General features: G+C 57.7%; 6 protein-coding genes across 6 annotated transcripts; 4 read left to right on the plus strand and 2 right to left on the minus strand.

The window, feature by feature from the left end:
- Positions 1-606: 606 nt before the first annotated feature.
- On the minus strand, positions 607-3291 carry BDY17DRAFT_307510 (uncharacterized protein; the record flags this gene model as incomplete). The annotated part of the gene is made up of 2 exons (XM_033735124.1): positions 607-2301; positions 2461-3291. 2 exons carry the CDS (start codon positions 3289-3291, stop codon positions 607-609), a joined length of 2526 nt encoding a protein of 841 aa, XP_033592477.1.
- Positions 3292-3534: 243 nt separating this feature from the next.
- BDY17DRAFT_66915 (uncharacterized protein) lies at positions 3535-5814 on the plus strand. The gene is made up of 8 exons (XM_033738591.1): positions 3535-3592; positions 3653-3863; positions 3923-3938; positions 3991-4074; positions 4125-4168; positions 4217-4383; positions 4434-4993; positions 5051-5814. Exons 2-8 carry the CDS (start codon positions 3838-3840, stop codon positions 5465-5467), a joined length of 1314 nt encoding a protein of 437 aa, XP_033592478.1. The 5' UTR covers positions 3535-3592; positions 3653-3837; the 3' UTR covers positions 5468-5814.
- A 10-nt stretch (positions 5815-5824) lies between these two features.
- On the plus strand, positions 5825-9733 carry BDY17DRAFT_290525 (uncharacterized protein). Its single transcript, XM_033732521.1, has one exon. The coding sequence runs from the start codon at positions 6069-6071 to the stop codon at positions 9525-9527; it is 3459 nt and encodes a 1152-aa protein (XP_033592479.1). The 5' UTR covers positions 5825-6068; the 3' UTR covers positions 9528-9733.
- Positions 9734-9767: 34 nt separating this feature from the next.
- BDY17DRAFT_67065 (uncharacterized protein) lies at positions 9768-10689 on the plus strand. Its single transcript, XM_033738592.1, has one exon. It carries the CDS (start codon positions 10009-10011, stop codon positions 10627-10629), a length of 621 nt encoding a protein of 206 aa, XP_033592480.1. The 5' UTR covers positions 9768-10008; the 3' UTR covers positions 10630-10689.
- A 60-nt stretch (positions 10690-10749) lies between these two features.
- On the minus strand, positions 10750-12295 carry BDY17DRAFT_245137 (ClpP/crotonase-like domain-containing protein; the record flags this gene model as incomplete). Its single annotated transcript, XM_033730606.1, has 2 exons — positions 10750-12168; positions 12239-12295. 2 exons carry the CDS (start codon positions 12293-12295, stop codon positions 10750-10752), a joined length of 1476 nt encoding a protein of 491 aa, XP_033592481.1.
- Positions 12296-12794: 499 nt separating this feature from the next.
- On the plus strand, positions 12795-14475 carry BDY17DRAFT_246107 (uncharacterized protein; the record flags this gene model as incomplete). The annotated part of the gene is made up of 5 exons (XM_033730697.1): positions 12795-12917; positions 12974-13755; positions 13819-13846; positions 13957-14137; positions 14189-14475. Coding segments are annotated over 5 exons (1401 nt in total), but the record flags the coding sequence as incomplete, so codon positions are not given.
- Between the last annotated feature and the right edge of the window lie 885 nt (positions 14476-15360).

Genomic DNA, 15360 nt, shown 5'->3' on the forward strand with positions numbered 1-15360 from the left:
GGACCGTGAAGCGTTGGGGATAAAAGGATGGATGTCGCTCGTCTTGGGCATTGCCACAATCAATTGATATCACCTCCTCTCTACTGCTTTCTCGTTCGTGTCCTTCAACCAACGAGCCAACCAACCAGTTGATCATTACAGAGACTCCCCTGAACCAGAGCTCCCAACGAAACAACAATGCACCGTCCACATTCTCTCCGCAGCCGGACGTACTCTAGACTCTCCTCCTCCTCCTCCTCCTCCTCCTCCACCGACTCCACGCCCACCAGAACAATCTCCATCAATTCGAACCAATCAGCTCAATCAACGGCATCGTCCACGTCCACATCAACCCGGTCGAAGTTGCAGAAGCCGGTCAAGGCCGTCGGTCGCCGATGTCTATATCTCCTCGAAAGCATAGGCCAGCCGTTCGGGGGCTTGCTCAGCGTATACGAGCTCGAGACGATGGAGAAGCAGAGGCCGAGCTATTTGCCGCCGCCGATTTGGGGGGCGAGCATCTACTAGCGGCGATTTGGGACAAGATTTGTGTGCAATTGATGGGATGCGAGTCTACTAGATACCCAGTAATGCCATGACCGTAGCCCCCATTACTAGCCTTCCTCCCACTCAATCCTCCTCCTTCATCCGATAGATGTAATAGCCCGCCGCCGCGAGCACGCTCGGGACGCACTCGACCATCACGCGATCCACATCCTTCCACTCCTGCGTCAGATCCCTCCAAGGCACGAGAAACGGCGTGGTGCGCTGCTTCGAGTCGCGCGGCCCCATCTTCCACTGCCGCTGCAGGCGCTCCGCATTGAAGCGCTCGTGCTCCATCTCCGACAACATGTCGAGTTCCGTCTCCGTGAAGCCAGGGATGGGAACGAGGGGGTCGCCGCGCTTCTCGCGCAGCATGAAGCAGCGCACCGCGCGCAGCTTGCGCGGGATGTCGTCCGCTTGCGCGCGCGTCGATTCCTTGTAGATGCCGGAGAGCTCGTCCCAGTCCGCCATGGCGGGGTCGGAGGCGATTTCCTTCTTCCGCTCGGGCGTCGTGGCCATGAGGATGCGTTGCTTTTTGTAGCTTTCGAAGAGTCCTTCGGCTAGTGTCTCGCGTAGGGCGGGCGGGAGTCTGGGCGAGCGTAAGTAGCTCATGAAAGTGCGCCCGTCGACGTGCAGTGCAATTTGCTCTTCTGGTGGGAGGGAGGAGACATCGAACTTCGTGCGGCCGGAGAGTCGGCTGGTGCTGACGATTTTCTCGAGGGAGCGCAGGCCGTGCTTGTACGAGGGCACGAAGAGGAGGGCGTGGAGGACGGAGTCCTCAATTTTGATGGTGCCGTTGACTTCGAGATGGGGATGGCGCTCTCTGAGAAGCTGGCGGAGCATCAACGCTCGACGGATCGGGAACAGTCTGTCGTCGGGGCCGGTCGAGTTGGTGCCGCTCAGCTCGACCACGCCGTGCAGGTTGTCGAGTAGATGTGCGTCGTCGACTCGTGACTGCGCCGAGAACGCGGAAGATGTGGGTGTCGAGGTGCTCTCGGTGAAAGACGTGTCTCGGTTGACGAGAAACATCAACAGCGACCGCCCGACCTTGCGCTCCTGACCTCCGTCTTTGAACGCGCCGTGGCGCATGATGGAGACAAACTCGTCGAGGAGAGTTCGTTGTGTTTGGAGGAGAGCCTCGCAGTTTTCGAAGCTGACCACGGTCAGGAAACCGTCCGCGGCATTGTCGCGAATGGTATGGCAAGCGTTTGTGAGGTCATCCACCCCCACGACACGAGCATTGTAAGTCAATCTGCGGACCGGCCATTTCTGACCGACTTGCTCCGACAGATTCTTCGCCACAAACTTCTTGCCCGAGCCCACTGGTCCGATCATGCCGATACATGTCGGCGCGGGGATCCCCGATTCCAGACGCTCGTTCATAGTATCGACGATGGAGCCAAGAGACTCTTGCTCGGTCCGATCGACGCTCTGGAGGTCTCCAAAACAACGCACCGAGCATCGGGAAAGCGCCTTGTCAGGGCCAGCCGTGACGATCTGCCGCGCCACCTCGCTCACATCGCCGGTGAGTGTGTCGAAGATGGTGAAGCTGTCGCCGCTGCTGATTCTGCTCGATGGCACGCTTACCGTCGAGATCTTTTGTCGAGAGTCGAGTTGTTCCATGATTGAGTGGACCGGATAGTCTGGGGATTGGTCGATGGTGTTTTGCTCAAAGCCGGTATCCGTCAGTCTCTGAGCTGCTGCGAGACCTAGTCTGATGCCTTTGTCGCCGTTCGGGAAGCCGATGGCGAAGCCAGCCACGAATGCTGATGCAGTTCCAATCTACATGGAGAGGGTCAGCAGGATTCTGTAGCGAACAAAGACAAGTTCGAGAATGTGGCGTCGACACATATGTCTGTATGCACGGGGGGATTCCGCGTTTGCTGTCGTCACGGCGTGACATTTTCATGCGAGGGAACAATTGAATACGAGCAAACTCACCATATGATCACTGGTCTTCTCCATCTGTCGTGGCTGGAAGTAGAGCTTCGGGTCCACAGCGTCTCGGCCACGATGGTGAATGACTCCCTCGTTCCCAAACCGCACAATTAAATTCGGGCACGTCACAAGCGTGTCCAGTCGGCCGTTGGAGCCCAGGTTCAGCACAAAGTCTTCAGCCGTTGCTTCCCAAGACAGGGAGCGACTCAAGTTGATACCCTCTGCTCGCAAGTCGTCGGCGTCAATGATGACCGCAAGGTGCTCTGGATCGGGAGGACCGTCACTGATCATGGGACCATTCCGTATGATGTTCCACAATCGGCCCTTGGCCAGGGGGCGGGTCATGTAGTGAATGATGAATTTCGGCTTCACCTTCTGGAGGAAGTCGAGGGCGGGTTCGACGTCTTGAAAGGCGTCACCCGAGCCGGTGAGGACGACGGTGCTGACTCCCGAGATGGGCGCTTGCTCCAGAGGCGGTGAATGCCAGATGGGACGTCGGTCGATGTCGCGCAGCTGCACCACCTCCCAGCGCAGGGAGGTCTGGTGGGAAGGCTTCTTCACAGCCAGGTCAACGATGGACGAGGCATTATGAGTGAGACAATTGGAGGCGGGATGCTGTAGCGCCGGGCTGCTCACGTCGAGGCCCCATTGAGGCGCAGCGGCGTGGAGCAGACGAGCCACGAAGGCTGCAGATCCCGCGCGGATGGTCAGTCGGGAGGATTCGTGATGCTGATGGGCGCGCTGGTGCTCCGCATCGGTGTCGGCAGGAATGGCGGGGAAGATGAGGTACTCGTAGGACACGGCGCCGCCCACGCAAATCGCTCGAGAGGGCATCGGGCGACACTTTCCTCATCCCCAGGGCCGTGGATGTGCGCTGGTCGGGGGGCTGTAAAGGAGGAAGAGGTGGCACAGCCCGGCCGATGTGCTGTGATTGGTGGGACGCTCCTGCCTCGACTGGCGGCGGTTCGTGACTGCCGCCAACGATGCATGCATGTTGGCCGCCCGCTCCGATATGCTCGAGCAATACGGATCTTCCTATCACCGTCTACCAATTCCTCGTCAATGCTCTAGCTCTCCTGCCGAACGACCTCGAGGTCGCAGTCACGAGCTCTGTCCGATGTCTTGCGGGCCTCAGGCAAGCCAAGAGAACTAACTCCTCACCGCATGCACGACAGCCAGGCTAATGCACGTCCAGCTGAATGGCGGGAAAACTCCGCCTTTGGCCTGGCCTACTGCAACGAAGACTCGACCAAGACTCGACCAGAAGTCTCAGACGGCGCGCATCAGGCGCCTGACATGATGTGAAGCAATCGACAAAAGAACGAGAGTTTCAGCCTTGTCCCGCCCACAGCAACGGGAGGCGGCTGTGTCCTGCGGTTCATGGAGCCGGTCAAGTTTGAAATCAGGTACCGAGATGGGACCGCGCCTTTCCCATCACCCATCAAACTAACACCCTCAATCCCAGTGACTCCAAACTCGAGGTGTGCCTAGACCTTTCAGTTCTGATCATGTCCAATCGCTCAACTCACACAGCACAACAACTGGCGCTTCCCCGCCACCCTCAAGACTTATGCGCTGAGAGAGCTGGAGGAGGAAGATTTCCTTGTCAATCACAAGGTATGACCGAGTCTCGTGAAGGAGTCCAATCTCGCTGAACTCGCCATCAGATCGACCGTAGCTATGACGATAGTACCGTCCGGTTTAAGTTGCTGTATGGCCCGCCGGTGCACTCTCACGTCCCACTGCTAATTTGGAACAGCGTCGGAAAGGGCGTCAGCGCAAATCTACTCGACACAACCAAGCTCCCCTTTCGCTCCGACATTCTCGAGCAAGTCAAGAAGAACGGGTGGATATCGGACGAGTATGAGCATCTCTGGAGACGTGATGGCGGCGGGTCGGCGTGCTTGATCTCGCACAAGATCCTGGGTGCGTAAATCCTGACTCGTCCCCGACAGCCAGCACTGACGCCGAGCCAGTCTTCTTACTACAGACTCCACGGGATGGCAGATCCTTCACTTCGCTCTCCCTGGTGAACCGCGAACGCGCACATTGTGGGGGCATCTTCTTCACCGACGAAACATACAACCTGGACAAGCTGTTGGGGGCGCAAACATATCTCAATCGACATCCCAAGGTCCCTCGAGACTTTGCGATCCTGCCGTTCAATGTGCTCGTACATCACGTCGAGGAGACTCTTGGCTATGTGCAAAAACTATCGCGAGAGCTGACGAGCACGGAGAAGCGGATCGCAGAAGGCAACATTTCGCTCGACGAGAATGGCGATTACAAGCTACTCAATCGGTTGAACCTCGAGCATTTGCGATTACAACGGAGGTCGAACTTCGAGCTGGAGCTGGCCAGGAATCTTTTGAAATACCTCACCGAGTATCAGAATCTGTGGAGCGCTCTGTGGGAAGGGGGCACCTCGTACCTCGAGGAAATGCGGGAGAAGATCGAACAGCAGATGCGATATGCCGAGCAGGTCAAAGTGGATCTCGACATTGTTCCGAGGAGGATCAAGGGGCAGTCGAAAACGGTTTGTGAGCCCCATGCCATTTCACGCAGCGTCATGTGCTGACGGTCGAGGGACTAGATTTTCAATTTCATCGCTCAACGAGACAACGCTCTCAACATCCAACTGGCACAGAGCTCGCGCAGGATCGCCGAGGAGAGCAGACGAGACAATCTGCTCAACATCGAAATCGCCAAAGCGACGGCGCAAGTGGCGGAGGAGACGCGGCAGGACTCGGCGGCGATGAAGACCATCGCCATCTTGACCCTGACATTCCTCCCCGGCACCGCGGTCGCCTCGGTGTTTTCGATGAACGGCATGTTCAACTGGAGTCCGGCACCGGGCGGCCAGATTGCATCGCCGTATCTCTACGTTTTCTTCGTGGTGACGGTGCCTTTGACCATCTTCCTCTATATCGCGGTGAGTCCACAGTGCTGTCAATGCTATCCTGAGGCGGCACATTCCCCTAGCTATCCCCTGCTGACCATGGGATCATAGTGGTGGTGGTGGCACAACTATACGCAGCGACAATTTCAGAAACGGCATGACGAGGGCCTGCAGGACGTTGAGAAGAAGTTGAAGCTTGCGGTGAGAAGTGCAACCGGAACATGGTGATACCGGCTTCCCTGCCATAGTATACCCATGATGCACGACTTGATTGAGCCTTGTGGCCGGCCGCGTAAGATGTCGATCTATACATAGCGTATGCAGTATCGCCCACACGTGCATGCTGTGGTACATCCTCGATCAATGTGTCCAAGAATACAAAGTCGCCACTTGTCTGTGCCTTCTCGACCCCGAATGGGTGTTGGAGCCCTTGCAAACGAATTCGAATCCAACAACCTGATATTTCACCCAGTCGATTGCTTCTATTTCCGTGGTTGCGCCTGCCTGTCAACCACGATTCAGCTCGTCCGGCCCGAACCTCCGCGAAGGCTAATAAGTCATTAGTCCGCCCGACGGCAGGGCCAAGGCTTCCAGCATTCAGCTCTCGCGTGTACCTGAAGTACACGCGCTTTCCACCCCTCCGCCCTCCTCCTCCGCCGTCATTCATCATGCGGAACTGCTTTGCCTGGAGGTGGAGGAAACCCGGCAGGTGATGGCCTTTCCCGCGCCCTTCGACCCCTTCCTCGCCCTTGGTCTGGAGAGAGATGCATCGCCTGCGCTCATCAAGTCGCGATACTACGAGCTCGCGCGTCGCTACCACCCCAATCGCAATCAGAACACCGACGAGTCGAGAACGGCTACCCTTTCGGAGTATTTCAACCACGTGCATCAAGCATGGGAGCTTTTGAAGGAGAGCCACAAGCGGCGGCGATATGTCGAGCTGCTCGGTCTTTATGATTTACACGAGACCATCCTTGCCAGTGCGGCCGACTTGTTGGGGCAACACAGCCATTGCCAACATCCAGACAATCGCCATGTACCCAGCGATGGGGATGACGACGATGTGCCGCGCTTTCCCGGCATCGTCAAACGCTATACCTTCGAGCATGCACAGGAGCGAGCGGATAAGCCGGACAGTCCTGCGGAGGAGCGCAATGCTGATCGTCCCACGCCAAAAGAGTGGGAATCACAGTCAAGGATATCGCGGCTACAGAAAAGAGCGGATTCATCAGATGGAAGCGACAAGAACGCTACGACGGAACGGCGGAAGAAATACGATCGATTACGAAGGGAGGAACTCGCCGCATTCAACACGTATCGTGATGCCATGCTGGCGAAGTTTGAGGCGGAGGAAAAGGCGGAGAAATGCAAAGAGCTGTATGAAATGGCATCCTGGCGGCGCCAGTACTTTATGACGGCTCCCAGGGAAACCTCTCAACGCTTACGCTTGCTCCGGCTCATCAACATCGCCACCAAAGCCTTCACCGCCCAGCAGGAACCGGTGAAGCGTCGGAAGGGCTCGACTGTCAGTGCGGATGGCCAAACTCTATCCACTGGAGATCTTTTCCCCGGGAGTCAACATCTGGGAATCCCTTCGCGACATAAATCGGTTCGCCGACAACGATATAGCAACGACATCAGCGTCGATCAGACCAGCAGTGACGAGGACTACCTGAGCGACCATCACACTTCACCCAGGAGACCGTCACGTGCCGTTTCGCCAGGGCCGAATCACCATCGGCAACGCAGTGGTGACTATGTCGGCCTCACGCTTCAGACCGCACCTCGTAAGCTTGCAAAGCACGACCCCATGTCTCCTATTACTGGGTCCGGACCGAGGGTCATTGTCAAAACGGCGAGCAACCTACACGACATTCCAGATGAGGCAGAGTCGGATTCGCAGGCGGTGTCGCCGACCTCAAGATCTAGATCGCCCATGTCGCCGGGGTCTGGGAGGGTTCAATTCGAGCTGCTTCCTCACATGAGCGCGGCCGAATTATTTGAAGACGCCACCGAAGACAGAGGCAGGCTTCCCAGTGTACACAATCGTACATCGCAGGCAAACGGCAGCCTTTCAGACGCGCCCGGCCCGCACCTGGATTCGACGTTGTTCGAGATCAAACAGATTGGACAGCTTCAGCATTCGGAGATCAGCAATGCGAATGTGCACGAACTTCAAGCCGCAGAGAAGCAGCAGATGTTGGGTGTTCCCCCGGACACTGACAGCTCACCAGTCGAGCTGCTCGCGGCCCTGGCCAATTTGGACAATGCGGTTGCTGCGATGTTTACAGTCAAGCTCGATGTGAAGAGGGATTTCAAATTCCGGCTCGTTTTTGACAAACCTGGCGTGACAGAACGGCAGCATCAGTCCTTTCTCGCCCTCAGCTACCGACGCAAATTACACGTCGAGAAACATGACACCCACTATACATTGCCGCTTGAACCGGAAATATTCCAGGCGGTATGGGACGAGCGCAAGTCTGCAGACGAAGGCGTCTGGATTGATCAGATTTGTATCGACCAAGACTCCGAAAGCGAAAAGACCATCTCGATGGCCGCCATGGACATGGTGTACCGCAGTGCACGCTTGGTCGTTGTCGTGTTGGACGATATCATGCTGTCGAGACAAGAAGGACGAGTGCTGCGAGACCACATGGAAGCCTTCGAAGAGCAAGTCAACGTGCCCCCCAACAAACGTTTCCGTCACCGCGCGCGGCCGTGGCTGGAGGCCCACGATGATTTGTATCGGGTCATTAGGAAGCTCTTGTCATCGTCTTGGTTTGTTCGTGCGTGGTGTAGGCACGAGATGCGGCTCGCGCGGCACCACATCTTCCTCATACCTTGTCGGGCTTCGAGTTCCCCAACAGGACCCGGTATTGTCCGCTTTACTGGATCCTGTCTGGCCCATCTCCTGGCCCTCGCGACCGAAGTGGCTTTTGAACCAGCCATCGAGGCGGTGAAGCCTGCATTGTACGCTTTCTTCCGCGACCGCAGTAAGCCGTCGACCGAGGGCCACCTGCGATCGCACCACGGCAACTTCACCACGGTGGTCGCCGAGGTCTTCGCCATGGAGGCAGGAGGCGATCCTCGCATTCCCGAAGCACAACGGGCGGCCGATGCGAGAAAGGATCAGATTTCGATCATCCTCAATACCTTGGAGTGTGGGCTTGCTTTGCATCCAAAGGCCAGAAACCCAGCAGTGAACCTTCCGCTTGCCGAATGCCAGTACATGCTCCTGCTGTTGGCACTTGCCGCCCGCGACCCGGGGGCTCTGTGCACCGTCGGTCACTCATTCAGCAGCCTCCCATACCGTCTCGGATCCACCTGGATGCTTCTCCCGACGACAGTCGACTCCGGTCTGAACAACTATCGCACATTAGACCGTCTTCCCGCACAGTATCACGTCACGACGCACATCAGAGACGACGAACACTTCGTCCAACTCGACCTGAAATTCCTGACGACCAGCAAAATCCTCCGAGCAGTCGACATCCCGGAGAACCTGCAACTAGCCTACCGCTTCATGGAGCGGTGCAAAGCGATGAACTACGGCCGCAACCGCAAGCGCTACCTCCTCAACGACGCCAACGCGAACCACCTCTTCGGCTCCGTCCGCGACGTCTACGCCGAAACGCTGTCCAGCATCTTCGAGTGCGGGCCCGACTGGCTGAGCGACGTGTGCCAGCGTTACGGCGTCAGCGGCACCAAGCACAACCTGCAAGCCGCGTATGATCTGCTGATTGCGTTCATGAACACCTGCGGCCGCTGGCCCGAGGCCGCGTGGACGGACAGGGCGGCCACGTTCCTTATGGATTTTGTCAATTTCCTCGTCATTCGCGGCATGCCGCAACGCCAGCTCATGCGGCCGCAGGCGTGGCGCCCCATCTGCGTGCACACCGCCGAGGGCGGCAAGGTGCTGACTTTTATCCCGCCGGGAGAGATTCGCGTCGCCATGCCGGCGGCGCTGATGGATGCGGATTACTTGCATTTGGCGCGGCTGTGGATTCTGGAGCCGAGGGATGAGTACAATGAGGATACGCTGCCGCATCATCACGAGTGGACGTTGTTGGGGAAGTCGGTTCTCTTTGCGGACGAGATGGCGATGGAGCTGCTCTCTCACGATAATGGGAACGTTCGAGGGGGGATGAGGGTCTTCGGGCGGATGAAGTGAAGGCCATGTAGTGCAGATCGATGATTTGGTATGCAATGTGGAGGCATGCTACCATCTGTGTTGTGGCGTGAGAAGAGCCAGATTGGTTTGAGATATCAGAGCGGTTCAGCGCGGCGTTTGGGATGGGGAGACGAGCAAACAGATGATTCACTTTACTACCTTAGACGAAGGCCAACAGATCGAAACCCAAGTGCCCTTTCTGTAAATCCTCCAATTACCACAATCAGGCTGCAATCATCCATCCTGGCGGCAAGGCTCGAATCCTCCCCGGAGGTGATCTGCAGCTGGGCAGCAGGGACCGCATAACCTCTCCAGCACGTAACGTCCGACGGGAGCACAGAGCAAGGTTGTCAACGTGGCAGATGGGTAGCACGCTGCGCTGTCAGGCGAACAATAGCGGGGAGCTGTTGGGCGGAGGCAGGGTTCGACAGCAGCCGCACTATTTGGCCGGGTATGCTGTGTTTGCGGGAGGGGATGGGGGATGGATGGCTTCCCCCCGTGGTTTCGCCTTGTCTTCGCTTTCGTTAAATGGGACCATCTCCTCATCGGACGTGGTTCAGGACCTCGACCTCTGTTCATTCGATTCGATCGATCGATCCAAGCATCGAAATGCCTTACACTTACTACACCGACCCGGAGGTCTCGGACGATGACTTCGTGCTCATCGAGTTGCGTCTCTTCCTTGCCACCCTACTCAACTGAAGCCGTGACTGACACCCTCACCCGCAGGACAAAGCACAGCCACCCCAAGCTCTGTGACGCATCACTGAACCCCGCCAGTGAAATCACCATCACCGTCATCCCGGCCTCGGAGTTCAAAGCAGACGGCATCGACACCACGCGAGCAGCCGGCGAGCATGACTTCCTGGTGGCCAACATGTTTGGTCCCGTGGACTGGGAGACGAGTAGCTCGGACGATGAGGATGCAGCTGAAGATGGTGTCTTGACAGCCTTGGAGGCGGGCAAGGCGTACCGGCCTTTTGAGGCAGGGAAGAGGAACTATGTTTGTGAAGCAAACATGTTTGGACCGATGGACTGGGCGCTGGAGTTCTTGGGCCTGAGCATGGAGGAGGATGGGAATGCCGGGGGAGAGAGCGAATAGCGAGAAAGAGGTGAAGAGGGCGTGAGTGATATGCCTGACTCCATCAGTAGCACCGACAGATCAGCATTCGATACAAAAGTCTGTCACTCCACTCGCCTCGATGTATTAATCCTACACATTTCACGCCGCGTCAACCACCAGCCTGCCGCCCTCCTCCTTCGTCCGCCGTTCCAGCACCTCGTTCACTTTCTCCGCCACGCCCTGCTTGCCGTTGAACTTCGACACGAACGCCTCCACCACCTGCTCCTTGCTCGTCATGCCCTGGTGCTGAATCGCGCCCTCGATTTCCTTCTCCGTGGGCAGGCCGAGGAAATGCGCGTAGGGCGGTTCGGCGTAGTCCGCTCCCTTGCCGGACACCATCAACTCCATGGCGATCTTGTCCGGACTCGGGAAGAACTCGTCGACGGTGGCTTCGGTGACCTCGTTCAGTTCGTTGGGCGACCAGTTGGGCGTGCGCTTCGGCTTGTCCACCAGCAGCGCCGTGACGCCCTCGACGAAGTCCGGATGTTCCATGAAGCGTGACGCCATGCCGTGTTCCCGCACGAATGTCTCGGCGATGCTCCATTGCTTCGAGTTGCGCAGTTGGCGGTACGTGACTTTGACGGAGGTCGGCGAGCGCTGCTTGATGGTTTTGAGCGTCTTCTGCGCCCATTTGCTGATCTCCTCTGCGCCCGGCTCTTCCGGGTTCATTTCGCTGAAGGATGCGACCTCTTTGAGACAGGCGTCGACGTCTTGGCGGTTGCTGTGGAAGCAGTAGTCGATGGCTTTCCGCACGTTGCCGGCCACGGGTGCGCTGATGGGTTGGTCATGGGGCAAGCCGGTGCAGAACTCTTCGATGGTGTCGTTGACAACGCGCACCCGATGTTCTGCGGAGTCGTAGTCCTTGAACTCGAGCTCGGCCAAGCGGGCCTCGAGGTCGGGAAGAGAGGAGGAGTGGAGGTAGTGGGTGGCGACGCCGGCGTAGAAGACGTTGACGCCCTTGAGCTGCTCGCTGGTCAAGGCGAGGTACATGCCCAGCTCTCCATCCATACGAGGGAGGAAGAAGGAGGCGCCGACATCCGGGAAGAAGCCAATGGTGGTCTCGGGCATGGCGAATACCGTGTTCTCCGTCGCAATGCGGAAGGGGGCGTTGATGCTAAGGCCCACGCCGCCGCCCATGGTGATGCCGTCGAGGAAGGCGACGTACGGCTTGCCGTACGTGGCAATCATGTGGTCGAGGCCGTATTCGAGCTTGAAGAAGTCCTTGCTGACTTGCTGACCCTCGGCGCCCTTCTTGTTATTGGCCGCCAGCGACGACACATCACCACCGGCGCAGAAGGCGCGGCCTTCTCCCTTGATGACGACGACATTGGCCATCTGGCTCTTGCTCCACTCTTGTAGTCTCGGGATGATCTTCCTGCACATGCTGCCATCGAGGGAGTTGAGCTTCTTGGGGCGGTTGAGGGTGATGGTGCGCACGCCCTGGTTGGAGCTGAAGAGGACATCGTTGGGCTCGTCGCCGGGCTGCTCTTTGACGGCGGCGGGCGATGCGGTGGCGAACTCGAGGGCAGTCAGCGCAATGCTCCAATATAGAGATGGGGAAAGCAGGGGGAGGGCATGACTGGCTCACCTTCTTCACCACACTGCCCGTCATGGCCGGGTGGAGGATTTTGGCGCGTAGCGGCATGGTGCTCCGGAGACTCGCCTGGACGGCGAAGGATCGGGTGCAGGTGGTAAGAAACATTGTCGTGCTCGCCAATGCCTCCTCAGGGCCGAGATGGGTCGGGGGAGGGTGGACGGGCGGCGCGAGCTCGAAAAGAACGCGGAACAGCCGAAGCGACGTCACTCGCTCACCTCGGCTGCGGCTGCGGCTGCGGCTGTCGGCCTGAGGCATCAACACGCTTCCCCTCACACGCCTCCTCCGTTGACGGAGAGGGACGGACGGAACGTTCGATTAATGAATGTGCAAATAATGACGGTATCGTCTCGTCAATTCATTCGTACTAGACTGTTGCCCCCGTCCCTTGTAATCCTCGAATCATCGCTCAATTGTCCTTTCTGCATACTAGCTTTACCGGTCCACCACTGTTGATAAGCTGTGAATAAGCATCGAACCAATCCTATTCAATGGTAAAAGTCAAGAAGTCAACCTGCTGCATCGTCACTGTCTAAAATCACCCCAGGCTTCCAAACAGCGACTCAGAGTCGGCCTCTGCGGCGCCGGACTCGGTGGCCTCGCAGCAGCCATTGCCATCGCGCGAGCAGGCTGCGATGTCACTGTCCTCGAGGCCGCGGCCGAGCTGGGCGAGGTACGTAGGATTCGATACCTTGATCCATTCGTCGCAGCTAACCAGCTCGGTGGCAGATCGGGGCCGGGATCCAAATGACGCCCAACGTCTCCCGCCTGCTGATCAAATGGGGCGTTTCGGACATCATTGGCGACGACCTGGTGCAATGTCGCTACATCAACATGCGGAATTCAGACGGCAAGATCATCCAGAGGACGGAGCTGGTTCCCAAGACAGTGCGCGAGTTCGGCTTTCCGTGGTGGGTCGTCCACCGTCACCATCTTCACGTCGGTCTCTCCGAGGCGGCAAGACGGCACGGCGTCAAGCTCGTAATCGACGCCCGAGTGCAGGACATTAATTTCGAAACGTCTCCCGTCCGAGTCCGGACGACCAAGGGTGCGGAGTATACCTTCGACCTCCTGATTGGCAGCGACGGGTTGAAGTCCGTGGTGCGCAAGGCGCTGTTCCCCGACGTCACGCCGCGAGCGGCAACCCACAACGCCGCCTACAGAGCGATTGTCCCGTACGAGGAAATGTGGCAAAAGGTGCCCGAGTCTCGCGAGTTTGGCAACGCCATCGACGTGTGGTCCGTGGACAAGGGCTATGTGATCACCTACCCCATCTCCGGCGGGCGCGACTGGAACGTCGTGTTGTCGCATTACTTCGACCGGCCGGTGACGGATGTGGAGGAGAACGTGGATATGGACAAGGTGAAGGAGTACTTCAAGAACGTCGATCCACGCTTGAAGAAGATGATTGATGTTATCCCTCAATCGAATCGTTGGCCGCTCCTCATCACCGGTCCGTTGAAGTCGTGGTCCAGCCCACAAAAGAATGTGGTCTTGATGGGCGATGCGGCGTAAGTTGACATGAGGAGTACCCCTTCCTCGAACATTACTGTCAATGCTGACGCCGAATCTAGCCATTCGATGCAAAATCACATGGCACAAGTAAGCAACTCTCAGGTAGTCCAGATATCTCGAGATCAATTGGAGCGATGGATACCTGGGAACACCCTCTTGAATTGAAACAGACACACGTGCTAACCCAGGAATGTTAGGGAGCCGCAACTTCGATGGAAGACGGCGCATTCCTCGGTCGAGCCCTGGCCGAGGTGGTGCGAGGCGTACTGTCCCTGGAAGAAGCGATTCACGTCTACGAGAAGACGCGCATGCCCCGGGCCTGGCTGAAACAACAAGCGTCCTTTGCCATGGGTGCCATGTACATGTATCCTCCGCCTGGTGATCAGTACCGTGAAGCCGCATCGAAGGAGTCGGTGGCGTACACGGAAGAGCAGAATGAGATCCGAAATCTGCAGAACACATCTCGTCACGTGACGGGACCAGATGTCAACCAACTTTCTTGGAATCTCTGGGGCGCGCCGGAGACGCTTCAAAGCGTGTTCGCTTACGATGCTGAGGCAGATTGTGACCACAGCGTCCTGACGTACCTGGCGGAGAAGACGCCATGGGATAGGAATACCGGGATGAGTGAGGGGGTGGAGCGGAAGTGGGTGGGGTGGTTCATGCCGGAGGAGTATGTTGGTCGCATCACGCACGCGAAGGGCGCCAAGTTGTGAGGTTGAGGACGTTCTTTGCACGGGAGGAATGGGGGAACGGAAAGGGTGGGTGATGTGAGAAGAGACCATGAATTGTATATGGCAATCACGTGACCCTGAACCCCTTGAGTACAATGCAGCGCGATATTGGCGGAACGACTTGGACAACTGCCATACTGATTGACCCTTCGGACCAGCGTGCTGTTGCTGTTCTTTTGCTCTTCGTCGTGCCCTTGACGCTGTAGCAGTCAGCACACGATAAGATGAGGTAGATTGGCCGAGCGGCCCCGGGGGCCAAGGCCGACGCGCCGTGCACATCCGCATTTGAAATTGTGCCTGATTATGTAACACGCGCTCAGGGGGGGCATCCGGGCAGGGAAATGACCATTCAGTGGAGCTTCCGGCGATCAAACGAAGCAGCTGAACAGACTCGAGTGTTCCTCTGTGTCCTCACAACCTCTTTCCTGCTGCTCATCCTACTCCATCGATCGTGGTGTGTTATTGCGGTGCTCGAGTTGACATTGGGCGGGCCGGCTTTCCCAACAGAACCTCCGGGCTTCCGACGGAAAACTCTCCTGCCGATCCTCCGGCCGTTCCATTGCAGGAGAATTCGGAGAGAGAACAGCGAAGGAAGACCAGGATCAGACCCCAGACAGTCAGACGACATACCTCTCGGACGCAAGTGGGAAGGGAGTCAGGAAGAACCGCGTCCGCTGCACAAACCGCCGGGAATGCGTGCATAAAAGGTACGTGTTGCGCCTTGTCGAGTCTTTTCGCGTGTTTGCATCATCGATCGCGCCTGCCGAGCACCGCCTCCTTCCTCAGGCACGACAAGGCAACAACCCGGGGGGCTGAAGAAGAGCACTCATCATCCTCATCATCCACCATCCCCACCGCCACCCATCT

Source organism: Neohortaea acidophila, assembly GCF_010093505.1.
Source record: "Neohortaea acidophila strain CBS 113389 unplaced genomic scaffold BDY17scaffold_2, whole genome shotgun sequence".
NCBI classification, from domain to species: Eukaryota; Fungi; Ascomycota; class Dothideomycetes; order Mycosphaerellales; family Teratosphaeriaceae; genus Neohortaea; species Neohortaea acidophila.

Excerpts from the sequence above, each read along its gene's own strand:
- BDY17DRAFT_66915 (XM_033738591.1), top strand. The coding sequence starts at position 3,838 with ATGGAGCCGGTCAAGTTTGAAATCAG. Across the intron at positions 4,384-4,433 it reads GATCTCGCACAAGATCCTGG|TCTTCTTACTACAGACTCCA; the intron begins GTGCGTAAATCC and ends ACGCCGAGCCAG. Across the intron at positions 4,994-5,050 it reads TCAAGGGGCAGTCGAAAACG|ATTTTCAATTTCATCGCTCA; the intron begins GTTTGTGAGCCC and ends TCGAGGGACTAG.
- BDY17DRAFT_290525 (XM_033732521.1), top strand. The coding sequence starts at position 6,069 with ATGGCCTTTCCCGCGCCCTTCGACCCCTTCCTCGCCCTTGGTCTGGAG.
- BDY17DRAFT_67065 (XM_033738592.1), top strand. The coding sequence starts at position 10,009 with ATGGATGGCTTCCCCCCGTGGTTTCGCCTTGTCTTCGCTTTCGTTAAA.